Source organism: Gigantopelta aegis, chromosome 10, assembly GCF_016097555.1.
Source record: "Gigantopelta aegis isolate Gae_Host chromosome 10, Gae_host_genome, whole genome shotgun sequence".
NCBI classification, from domain to species: domain Eukaryota; kingdom Metazoa; phylum Mollusca; class Gastropoda; order Neomphalida; family Peltospiridae; genus Gigantopelta; species Gigantopelta aegis.
In genome coordinates this window covers 66,050,935-66,064,095 of record NC_054708.1, presented here as the reverse complement: position 1 = coordinate 66,064,095, position 13,161 = coordinate 66,050,935, and the positions used below count along the sequence as shown (strand labels likewise).

The window sequence follows — 13,161 nt, the reverse complement described above, 5'->3', positions numbered from 1 at the left end:
GACAAAGCAGTATATTGAACTTCATTGTTTTGGAAAGGACAGGTGTATTATTTCTGCTATCAATATCAACCTGGGTGTTATAGTCTGTTTCAAATTACATATGTTTTGCAGTAAAATTGTAAATACATCTCATATTTCTATCTATAACAGGTCATTTATTGTCATTTTTTGTACCGGTTGTTTGAATACCGTAACAGGTCATGATAATACTGACATATTTTTATGGTTTTTATTCCAGGGATTTTCATAAATAATATATAAGAATGGAAAATCACCTGGGTATAATTTTGATTAGTACTTTAGTAGGCTTAGCACACGCATTCCGTTATATATTTGAAAGACCGCAACAACAACAAAATGAAAGATTCCATTTGTATATATATTTGTATACGCACTAATAAAACTGTTTGTTGGTGCAATACACCATAAACTAGTGTGGTGCCAAATAACTGAATCATTTGGTGGTATAGGCGAGGGACATAAACTCATTGTTAACATTACGGAACATCAACCAGTGATATAAATTAAGATCGATTATGGGTAATAAATAGGATATTAAACTCGCTTCTATTTCGTATCATGTTTATGTCCCTCGTGAACTAATTTTCATTGTCACTCGCTATAGCTCGTGATAACTGAACATTATTTCATTCGGGACTAAAACATGGAACATTCCACAATACAGTACATATTTAAAAACTTGTTTTTGTCCCACCAAATCCTGGATACATGTATATTGTTGTTGTTGTTTAATTCCTTTCGATTAATAATTTAAAAAAGTTTGTTTGTTTAATGACACCACTAGAGCACATTGCTTTATTAATCATCGGCTATTGGATGTCAAACATATGGTCATTTTGACACAGTCATAGAGAGGAAACCTGCTACATGTTTTTTCATTAATAGCAAGGGATCTTTTATATGCACTATCCCACAGACAGGATAGCACATACTACGGCCTTTATTATACCAGTCGTGGTGCTCTGGCTGGAACGAGAAATAGCCCAATGGGTCCACCGACAGGGATCGATCCCAAACCGACCGCGCACCAAGCGATCGTTTTACTACTGGGCTACATCTCTTCCCCCGCCCCCGTTTAATAATCAAGTCAAATTATCAAATTTACCAACTGATATGTCATATTTGAAGTTATTTTAATAATTTTCAACAGATACAGCACTTATTATGGGCTCTTGCCCCCTCCCCATCGTCTCTCCTTGCCCCCTCCCCATCGTCTCTCCTTGCCCCTTCTTCCCATCACCATGTGACATTTTCTGGAATGAAAACGGCGCAGTTTTCTAATGTTGTGTACAGAAAGGCGTTTCAACAGCCGTGCATAAATGTTAAAGTATTACGAGCAGCAATAATTTAATTTGCGTCTCTGAGTGTTTTTTCTTGTTGTTTTTAAACCATTTCACTGAGAGTTTATTATATGTCTGCAATACGTAATGGCGTGTTTGTGCAAGGAACGCATTTGGTGTTTATGTTAAATATTACATGACGGTTCTTTTTACCGACCCCTCTCTTTCATTAACCCACCCCGCCATCTGTTAAATACATTGAGAGGCAGCATCTTAAGTTTAATCTTAACTGTCGGCAATTATTATTCTCACACACAGATACACACATGCATAAACACAGAGAAAGAGAGAGAGAGAGAGAGAGAGAGAGAGAGAGAGAGAGAGAGAGAGAGAGAGAGAGAGAGAGAGAGAGAGAGAGAGAGAGAGAGAGACTAATTAACAAAAAGCACGGAAATTAAAAAATAAACTACCAAACATTACAGTAATAGTGTAGCGTTTTCGTCAAGCATCAGTTTGATATATTTTAAATTAAATTAAATTTGTTGGCATTGTTAATTGGCGAATCCAGAGGAGGGTCATAGGGGTTACGTGACCCGCTACTTCCGTTCGACCCCATTCCTCCCTATATTTGTTTCGCTCCCTTCGGCAAGCTAAAATATCCCCTTTTTTAGAATTATTGGATGTCTCCTTTACAAAATCGTGGATCCACCCCTGTTGTTTGCAGATCCGTCTCGTAGTCCCATACATCCCATCCCTTCCCTTATGCAGTCAAGTATTGGAATAACGTACATTGGACGTTGTTTTTTGTTGGACTTTTTTTTTCTTTTTTTTTCTCACACGATAAATAATATGGGCGTAGGTTTTCTTAAACGCTTTTGTTTCCCTGCAGTAAAAAAAAAGGGTGTGGCAAGTAAATTTTAATTATGCGTTTCGGAGTTAAGTTTCAAAGGGCGTGGTTGTGTGCATTTAACCGAAACGATTTGAAGAATTTCATCTGTTAGATCTAAACAGCCTGTCAACGATAAGATTTGTTTCCATTACGAAACTAAATATAAAAACAAACATTCAGGTTTAAAAGTACTAATTAAAAAACCACAATATTATATGTGAAAAGAGATCATTAAAAAAAATGTTTGTTATAACGTTTCTTGGATCTACATGAACATAATATTATGTTTGTTTTTGAGACGAGATGTAGCGCATTTTAAACACTTAAAATACGGCGGTAATGCACTGAAGTTTATGATAGCTCATAATAACACAGCATCAAACTTTGGAATAGGATTTCACCACTGGCATAGCCACGGGGGATGGCAGTATGGCACCCATTACAGTTTGTTTTCCCCTCAATACCTAATTTAGCCTGTCACTCCATAACACGACTCATAGACAGTAAGAGTGCCACTCTCTATATGGGTGCCCCCATCCCCACTATAAAATCCTGGCTGCGCCAGTGCCTATAACCGTGATTTCCCGTTCCAGTACCCAGTATGCACTTTATAAAATAGCACAAAACGACTATGTATTGTCGCGTATGGAGAATGTACGAGGTGGCGGATAGATTCGTAAACAAAATAATTTACGTGCCCCGTATGGGCGAGTTAATTATATTTCATGAATCTACACTTCTAAGTGCATCATTCGACAAGCAACGGAGAGCATTTGTCCTTCTGAACATCCCCCAGTTTTGCAATATGAAAATAGTGAATACAGTAAGTCTAATGCTAATATCAGACTACCAACTTCCAGCAGAAACTGAACGTACAATGTGAAAAGCAGTTATAGGAACCTAAACAAACATCACGTTCAATTGTTAAATGAATGTGATCTCAACATCTAAAGGAGGTTTATGTCTATCAGAGGCGGATCTAGGGCCCGCCACCCCCACCCCCCTAAATTTTGCGATAGATATAATTTTATTATATATTAATTTTCATATTTTTTTACGATCTCGCTCCAACCCCTCCCCCCAGAGTTCCCTTGGCATTCCACCTCATGTCACTGGGGCTCCCCTAAATGGATTTTTCTGGATCCGCCACTGTCTGTGAGGGTTATGGACAAGGGAAAAATTATTATACACACTAAACTGTGTTAAACCATTATGTTAGTGTGTCTGTTGTTAGCTCGTTTCTGTGAAGGTAATAACTGTGTTTATTACATACTACGTTATCATTATGTAGTGGAGCATTACACGAATAGATATATTGGTCTGCCTTGGGGATTTTGCTCCCAGATATCGTACAGACCGTGTATCATGGCGTGCATGCGTTTCATGGAACGCATGCGTGCTTAACGTGGAATGCATGCGTGTGTATGTACGGATGTACGCTGCCAAGAACAGAGATTAGTGGCTTAATCAATGCTAGGATCAGACTACCAACTGCCAGCACAAAGTTTGACCGGAAGTTGGCCAACTTTCTGCTCTCGTGACTTGTACGACTGTTCAGTTGTTGTCTGAGCGCTCTTACAACTCGATTCTCGTCGTATAACCCATTAGTTGTTAATCTGAGCATACTCGTAGTAAGTCGGGAGTTGGGGAAATTACAACGCAACCGTCGAGTTGGCCAACTTTCTGCTGACAGTTGGTAGTCTGAGACTAGCATTTTATTCGTCCTGTACAGTTGTTATCCAATACTTTGTTAAAGGGACATACCCTAGTTTTTAAACAATAAGCATTGTTTTACTATTAGAGCCGTTTTTGATAACAGAAATAATACTTTACTTAGATTTTATTGTTTAGATTATCCACTTCCGTACATTCGGTGTGTTTTTGGTCATCCTGGTATTTTTAATATCACAAAATGCAGTTCTCATATTTTTAAAAACGTACGTGCGTCTGAGAGGTAACAGTTATGGCGTCGAGTTTTAGTCTATTTTTAGAGGGTATTTCACCATTTCAAAGTCACAGATTCTTGTTTCACTGAATTGTAACTTTATCCAAATGTGTTACAGGTTTGTTGATTAACTTAACTTAGTATTAATTTTCATGAGCTGAAACTAGGGTCTGTCCCTTTAAATCACGTGTAAGTTAGCCAGCTCTGTGTTCAGCGACGGCGAGCGATGCAAACGTTCGCGAACTATCCGACTGGTCCCAGATGTAGTCATTTGGTTTAACACGAAGCGCACGAACCTGTCTATTGAACGGTTTTCCGATCGGTCTAACTGAACTCAGCATAGAGATGTTTTTCGCTAATGCTTGCGAGACTGGTTTTTACTCTACACTTTAAACCGAATGACCACTTCTGGAACTAGTCAACATAGTTTGTGTTCGCTTATTGAAAAACGGTTGACTGAACGTAGGCTAGGACAACTAGTCAAATATGAATAAAGCACAACTTACTGAGTCCAAGAAAGTTGAATACCCTCTGTAGCGTGAGTCTTGTGTCCCTGGCATAGTCGTCGAGTCGAATAATAAGCATCTGGTCGAGGGGATAGACTTTCAACCACTCCTTGATGAATTCGTAATACAGTCCTATTCGTAGTCGAACCTGAGGACATAAAGTTATGATGGCTTTAATCGTTCATACATTTCTTTTATTCGTAATTGTGTAATTGTGTAGTCTCGGCGATTTATTTTTGGAAGAAACAAATCAATATTATTGAAATAATTTTAAAATATTTTGGGGCATGGGGATGATTGAAGGGTTGGGGATTTTGATGTTACTGTTGTTACTCAGGGTGGGGTTTTGTTTAGAGTAAATGGCGTGTACGTCCGTGGGTGCATATGTGCATTTATAGTATACTCTTCAAAAGAAGAAACGCAAAACCACATTGTCGTAACATTTGGAGAATTGATTTAATTATTGAATGGTGAGTCCGATAATTACCAAATGTTGCAGGATTGTTCACAATTCACTCTAGTCCATTGTGAGTAAGTGATAGGACACACCACCAAGGTCAAGGTCATCTGGAGTCAATACCGGGTGTGGCCTCCGCGTGTGTTGACAACTGCCTGGCACCGCCTGCCCATTGAAGCAACCAGAGTACGGATGACGTCCCGGGGGATGCTGGCCTACTCGGCCTGCAAGGCTGCTGCCAGCTCGGGCAGGGTCTGGGGCTGTGGTTGTCGCTGTCGGAGGCGTCGGTCCAACTCGTCCCATAGATGCTCAATTGGGTTCAAATCCGGTGATATCGATGGCCAAGGAAGGACATTAATGTTGTTGTTCTGTGGGAAAGCCGTTGTGAGACGTGCTGTGCGAGGCCTGGCGTTGTCATGTTGGAACACTGCGTTGGCGTTGGCCATAACTGGAACGATGTGTGGCCGGAGGATCTGGTCGATGTAGCCCTGTGCATTCAGGTTGCCCTGCACGTGGATCAGGTCAGTTCTGCCAGTGTGTGAGATGGCTGCCCACACCATGACACTACCCCCGCCGAATCTGTCCACTTCCTGCACGCAGTTTGCCGCATAACGTTCACCACGACGCCTATACACGCGACATCTTCCATCATGACGTCGGAGCAGAAATCGGGACTCGTCACTGAACCACACCTGTCTCCATCGCAGTTGAGGCCATTGTCGATGAATCTGGCACCACTGCAGTCGGAGTCGACGGTGTTGTGGTGTTAAGATGACACCTCGAACTGGACGTCTGGCACAAATTCCTACCTCACGTAGGCGGTTCCGTACGGTCTGGTCGGATATCCTGCGCAAACCTGGTATTGCTGCGGCTGTGGAGGTGGCAGTAGTCAATCGTTCCCGAAGGTGGCGTACCCGGATGTAGCGGTCCTGCCCGGGGGTAGTGACCCGTGGTCGACCGGATCTAGGGAGGTCACGTGTTGATCCATGTTGCTGGTAACGGTCCCACAGTCTGGAGATGGTGCTTGGGGACACATGGAATGCCCTGGCAACGGCCGTTCTGGATTCGCCTGCGTCTAGTCGGCCGATGGCATTGTTTCTCTGCGGTTCACTGAGACGTGGCATGTCCTGGATTGTCAACTGTCGGCCAGATACAGAGGCCAGGCAAGCGAACACCCTGCACTTTTATACTGTCGGTGTTCATGTTGCACGTGCAGACAACGCACGTGCAGTGGTGACATGGTTTGCACGTGGCTGCGTTTTTGCGAATATTCACATTTTGGAACTTTATTGTACAGTAGCTGCGTTTTATCGAATGTAACCGTGGGAATGTGTTTGGGACATGCAATGACCTTATATTCACAAAGCATGAACCGGTAGGAAACATAAAATCGGAGTTATAACCCATTTGTACCCTTTTGCGTTTCTTTTTTTGAAGAGTATATATATTTACAGTGGTCTAGTAATAATGGTAAGAAAATGAAAATACAGTACGAACCTTGATATATGTTTTTACATAATACATTACATGACATCATGATTATTGCGTATTAATTTTCAGACGTTATAACAATGTCAAGAATGACTTTTATCTTACCTTTGACAGATTTGCAACGGTTCTGTTGTATATGCACGATCTTTGAGTGTATTTCCCCAGGCATGCTTCAAACCCGTTAATTGCTTTGGTAACTTCCAGGTGAAAATCCTCAGCTGATTTTCGGGATTTTTGAAAATACAGATAGTCAGAATATAACCTTAAACAAAAAGAAAAGAACAATTTATGTAGACATTTTACAAAATACACCTGGTTTGAACATCCTTAAAAAAACAATTAATTTTTCAGAAGACATTTTTAAAATACAGCTAGTCTGAATACATTCTTACACAAAAAGAAAACAAATTGTTTAATAATAAGACAATATAACGTTAAAAGAAAATACAGTTTTAGTATGCTATATTCCTTGTATTCGTTTTAGTATACATGCAATTATAAAATTAATAAATATAATTACTAAATAATTAGAAATTGGATCTCTAATTTACTAGAATTAATTTATGATTGGTAGCCAGAAATGATAAACATAATAACAATAATTTGAAAACACTTAGTTAAGCGCCATCATTCTTACCATCAATCTCCACTCTCATTCTCATTACACCCCCCCCCCCCCACAAACACACACACATACACAAACACATACATACACATACACATACACACACAACACAACACACATATATGTCAAAGAAAATAATTTGCATTATACTGAAATGTATTCACTAATATATTTTTATTCCCAATTGAACCATCTGTGTTGATATGATGTTGCTTTAAGTTTTGGAATTAGAAATTTAGCATACGGGATGGATTATCTTAAATAATAAATGAAGGAAGGAAGGAAGGAAGAATGCTTCTATTTAACCATGCACTCAACACATGTTTGTTTACGGTTATATGACGTTGGACATACACTGTTTAAGAACACACAGATAATGAGAGAGATAACCCGTTGGCATCATTCTCAGTTAAAAAATGTTGTTCGATCATAACAATTTTTTATTAAAAAATAATTGTGAATTGCATGCGCCCAAAGAAAAATGTTAGGTACTATCTTGTAAACAGGCTTAGCTAAACTTACCTTTCCGTGGGGTCTCGCAGTATGACAATGATTTTTGCATTTGGTAGGAAGTGATGGATGTAGTCCGCATTTGTATATAGTGGTTCTTTCCTACCGCAGTTTTCGTCCAACCGCCACCAATCATCGCTGTCCCATAGAGTTGAAACACTAGCATCACCTAGCGGAGAAATCGACAAATAGACGATCAATTAAATGTACACCCTCAGCATTATATCTTACTACTTTTAACCGCTTCTGATGTCCAAGTCAAAGATGGCGGCTTCCATTGCCGTCGTATGTATGGAATTCACCTTTGTACGCAATAGTTACCACGATGTATGTATGGTAGTCGACTGGACAGGAGTGCAAAAATATATTTGCGATGCGCGGCATCGGGTAAGTATAAAGTTAGCAGTTGGCAGTGCAGATCAAAATAGGAGAAGCGATCAGAAGGATCGGAAACTGTTACAAAGGCTTTGAGTATTATATTGTAGATGTCAGATTATATCACAATCAGCTGTTTGATACATGTTGATATAGTACTTCATGTATATCTAAATTTGTTATGTATATCCACTATTTTGGTGAAGGTATCCTTAAACTTAAATGGATCAAGATTAAGTTTATTTCACATGTTGTGAGTATCTGGAAACATTTATTACTTTTAAATGCCTTGGATAACTGGATAAGATAATGTTGCTGTTATAGACGTACGACTGATTCCATGAAACTAAATTTCACATTCTTGGACATTTTTAGTTGAAGTCCAACACGATCTGCCTATTTCGGTACCGTCTACCTTTTGCCAATTTAACTATATACGCGAATGACGTACTAAAATATAGAAATACTCGAAGATTATTATTTCAAAGGGAAATGCCGACTGTCAATACTCTGTTTCTACATACCGCAGTTGGTGTATATTTTCACAGCAAGCCAAAGCACGCGTGATTATGGCCTAATGAACACTCGAAACCATTACCAACGATCAATGCTCTCTGGCAGCGAATCAAAATACTGGTACCTCCCATGGAAACATAAACAAAGCAGGAGATGCGGCTCATTTAGAACAGATATTCATAAATCAGTTGTTGATAATAATGCGTCACATCTAACACGTATGTCACTGATGCAACACTTTATTTTGACATTTCTACTTTTACAAGTATCAATTACTGAAACTTTGGCGAGCGGGACGGGGTCGGGGGAGAGGGGGGCTGCTTACATGATGTTTAATTCGTCTGGTTCTCTGATCGTATCAGTATCTGGTTAAATCTGAATGCCAAAATCGTTTACCGTAATCAAAATCGTATCTCTGCACAATACAGTCAAAAGTACGTTTTAGGCAAAGCCGTGATTGCCTCCATGATCTACTATCAGGCGCTCGTCCTTGAGAGGACCCCCACTCCCCTCGGATATCCGCAACAGGACTTTTCATCCCACATGCACCGCCTGTAGGAGGACTGCCACTCACAAGATTAGCTTTGAAAAAGCAATCTTGAACAGAATAGAGCTTAATGGAATATGCACAGCTGTGGTGGCAAGCACTCGTGACTCACTGTCAAAACGGTGGTGATATTAGGCGTTGGCTTAAATTTAGTTCAAAGGCACCTTTTGTCGTGTGTTGGTTTTATTTCGATTAAAGTGTTCAATGTTTGGTCACGTTTAATGTAACTCTTGCCAGTCCCGTGAATGCGGCTTCAATTTTAATGGATGAATTTCATATACATTTTGCATTGAATATTCATCTGGTGAATCTTTCATCAGCAAAATATTTCCAAGAATATCAATGGCATTTTGAAAAATAGTTAAAGGGACATTCCTGAGTTTGCTGCAATTTTTAAGATGTTATCGACTTTTAAACAGATACTTTTTAACGATTGTAATTATATATCAAATGTATTTTCCTGCATAAAATATTGGTGGCTAAATATTAAACGTGTTTCTGATTGTTCTAATATTTGTACTAGGCAAATTTCATTTTATTTCCTAAAATATATTTTTTTCGTACGTACGAAATTATTTGAAGACAAAATTCAGTTTGGGCTTCTTACAAATATTAAGACGACCAGAAACACATTGAATATACAGACACTGGTATTCTAAACAAGAAGATATATTTAATATGTAATTGTAATCGTAGTCTGAAACATCTTACAATGCAGCAAACTCAGGAATGTCCCTTTAAAGAGTTCAAAGTTTGGTCACGTTTCTTGTAACTCTTGCCAGTCCTGTGAATGTGTCCTCGGTTTTAATGGATGAATATACATACTGCATTGAATATTCATCTGCTGAATCGTTCATCAGCAAAATATTTCCAAGAATATCAATGTCATTTTAAAAAACAGTTAAACATTTCTCTGACCGGTTTTAACTCGAGGTGGGTTCTATAGCTGGTTCTGGCTTTCGTCTGCACACTCGTTATGTGATGCATCTGACTCTAAAGACAACGTTATGGTTGTTCAGAACTTACTTTTCCTAATTGCTTGCACCGCGTGATTCTTTTCAAGAATGCATTCTTGTTTTTAACTCATGATTAGTTTCAGTGATGGCTTTAGTCTGAACAAGCTTCAGGCCATGCATCTAATTCTTAAGATAAGATCAATGTCATTCTGAGATTGAATTTGTTCTAATTGCTTGCACTGCACGATTCCTTTCGAGGATGCACGATTCCTTCAACTCTTTATCCTTTACATCCACGTATTTGATTCTGTACTCCCATTGTAAGTTTAAGGTCCTTCCATGGACTACTTTCGTAATAGCTATAACGTTTTACCAAGGAAAAACGTTGTTACAAAATGAAATAACCTTATTGTTTAAAATAGTATTACACTACAACAGAAAACATTGTACTTAAGTCATTATGTAATGTGCTTTAGGAGTGGGGAATTGGAATGCATTACAAAATAGTATGGGTTAATTTATCATTTTACTGTCCAGTTGGAAATACGCAAGCCATCATTCCTGAGTCATTCCTGAAGGTCAGGGTCTTCAATTCTTGATTAGATAGTTGATTAGTAGGTTCGTTGGTTGGTTGGTTGGGTTGGTCCTTTATATCAAGAGTGTTGACGGTTTTTTATGTGAGGGAGGGTGAGATATGTGAATATGATTACCCGTTATGACTTGATGGAAAGGTTCTGCGCCGTCCTCCACGGGAACCAAGGGGTTCACGACGTGTTCGATCATCAGCGCCGCCCTGTCGAACAGGTCGATGTAGTCTGTCAGCGGAATAGCGGTGGTGTAGTTGAGTCTCCACCCTGAACATTGCAAGAAAAGTAAATATGAGAACAACATAGACAGACTAGAGATATTAAAAATATAGTTTAGGCTTCTGTCATAAGACAACTTGAGCCTATTAATAAAGTATAATAGGTTGGGGTTTTGGGGTGGGTGGGAGAGCGGGTGTGATAGTGTGTGTGTGTATGTGTGTGTGTGTGTGTGTGGGTGCGTGCGTGCGTGCGTGCGTGTGTTTTGGTTTGATTTGGTTTTTGGTTTCGGGGACGTTTTCGGGGTTTTTTTGGGGGGAGGTGTTTTTTGTGGGGTTGGGGGGTTTTGTTTATTTTGTTGGTTTTTGTTGTTGTTGCTGTTGCTGTTCTTGTTGTTATTGTTTTGACGGGTGTTTTTGTGTCTTTTATTTTTTGGGGAGGTGTGTCTCGGCAGCTATAATTATTACGTACCGTATCTATTTTTACCCCACCAATGAGGTTCTTTTATTGGCGGCGTGACTACGTCCGGATGTGACGTCAGTTTTTGATAGAGGTCGGTGCTGCCACACTTGGGCTGGCCGGCAATGAAAAAGTAGGGGAGACAACGAAGGCGGCGCGGGTAAGGGTTGTTTGAAATCCTCTTCGCCCACTCCTCCTCCAGTTTGTTCAGGGCCAACTTCGAGTAGCGGGAGAACTCCGAGAACCGGTTCCGGCTGTAGACCTTAACCTGGCGCAGGGGTTCGTGCCAACACGGGTTCTTGTAGTTGGCCAGAAACTGAAATGTTTTCTGAAAAAAAAATGGATGGATGATGGATGGCTGGATAGATAGATGTATGGGTTTTGGGTGAATGAATGAATGGATGGATGGATGAATGGATGGATGGATGGATGGATGGATGGATGGATGGATGGATGGATGAATGAATGAATGAATGGATGGACGGACCGACGAACGGACGGACGGGCGAACGAACGAACTAATGAACGAATGAATGAACGAATAATTCAACTATAGGCGAATGATATACTAAAATATAGAAATACTCGATGATTATTATTTCAAAGAGACTCTCAATACTCTGTTTCTACATACCTATGTAGGTGTATATGTTCACAGCAAGCCAAAGATCTCTTTGCTTGACATCCAATAGCCGATGATTAATAAACCAATGTGCTCTAGTGGTGTCGTTAAACAAAACAAAATTTAACTTTTAAAATGAGATCAGTCATGGTTTTTTGGCGCCAATGTAATTTGCGCTGTTATGCTTCTGCCAAGTGTTGGTTAAAAAACAAAGAAGGAAAAAAGGCATGCATGTCTAAGTTAGAGTACTAGTATTTCTAACTTGCATAAAATTTTAATATACCAGTTAGTAAAATCAAACATCAGATTAATTCGCACTATCTTGAACTGCGTATGATGTACCACACAAATATACCGTCATGAACATTGTCTGAATTTTGCTTATATTTTAGTAGTATAAAGTGAAAAACAATATTATTTCACATTTTCTGAATGCTGCAAGGAATGGTAAGAATATGGCGAAGTCTTTTTGCTGTCAAAATAGGTTACGGGTTCTGTTTGGATTTCTCACGAAGGAGATGTTTTGTACGAGTAAAATTCTTTTGAAATCCAGTCAAGCGTCCATTATGTTGGTTGTGGGGCGGAATGCTCAGAGAATTTACACATCGTCACGGGATAATAATGTTATATGTTTTGTTTTCTTTCTTTCTTTCTTTCTTTCCTTATTTTTATTTATTAATTTTTGTGTGTTTACTTTTCCTTTTTTAAGTCTCGCATACTGTTGAAATGTTCCATCTCCTCGCGTAACGAATAACGCATTTAGCTCAACGTCACTTTAAATTAGTTGGGGTTTTCTTAATTCTTTAATGTTCATAGTCCAAAATTAATGTGTGGTTTGGGGTTGTTTTTTTCATTCCTATAAAGTTAAAGCTTATTGTATTTAACGACACCACTAGAGCACATTGATTACGTAATCATCGGCTACTGGATGTCAAACATTTGGTAATTCTGACTCGTAGTCATCAGTGGAAAGCCGCTACAGTTTTCCATTAGCAGTAAAGGATCTTTTATATGTATTTTCCCACAGACAGAACAGCACATACCATGGCCTTTGGTCAGTTGTGGTGCACTGTTTGAAACGAGAAAAAAACCCAATCAGTTGAATGGATCCACCGAGGTAGTTCGATCTTGCGACGCAAGCACCTCAGGCGATCTCTCA

General features: G+C 39.4%; 1 protein-coding gene across 5 annotated transcripts in view; it reads right to left on the bottom strand.

Moving 5' to 3' along the window:
* Positions 1-13,161, bottom strand: part of LOC121383259 (carbohydrate sulfotransferase 15-like) — a 70,138-nt gene that overhangs the window by 18,490 nt on the left and 38,487 nt on the right. For all 5 annotated transcript variants that reach the window (XM_041513169.1, XM_041513164.1, XM_041513167.1 and 2 more), the window contains exons 3-7: positions 11,393-11,708; positions 10,829-10,972; positions 7,737-7,893; positions 6,695-6,851; positions 4,642-4,789 (exon numbers count right to left, since the gene is read on the bottom strand). In XM_041513169.1, the coding sequence (XP_041369103.1) occupies positions 4,642-4,789; positions 6,695-6,851; positions 7,737-7,893; positions 10,829-10,972; positions 11,393-11,708 (922 nt within the window). The remainder of the gene's footprint in view (positions 1-4,641; positions 4,790-6,694; positions 6,852-7,736; positions 7,894-10,828; positions 10,973-11,392; positions 11,709-13,161) is intronic.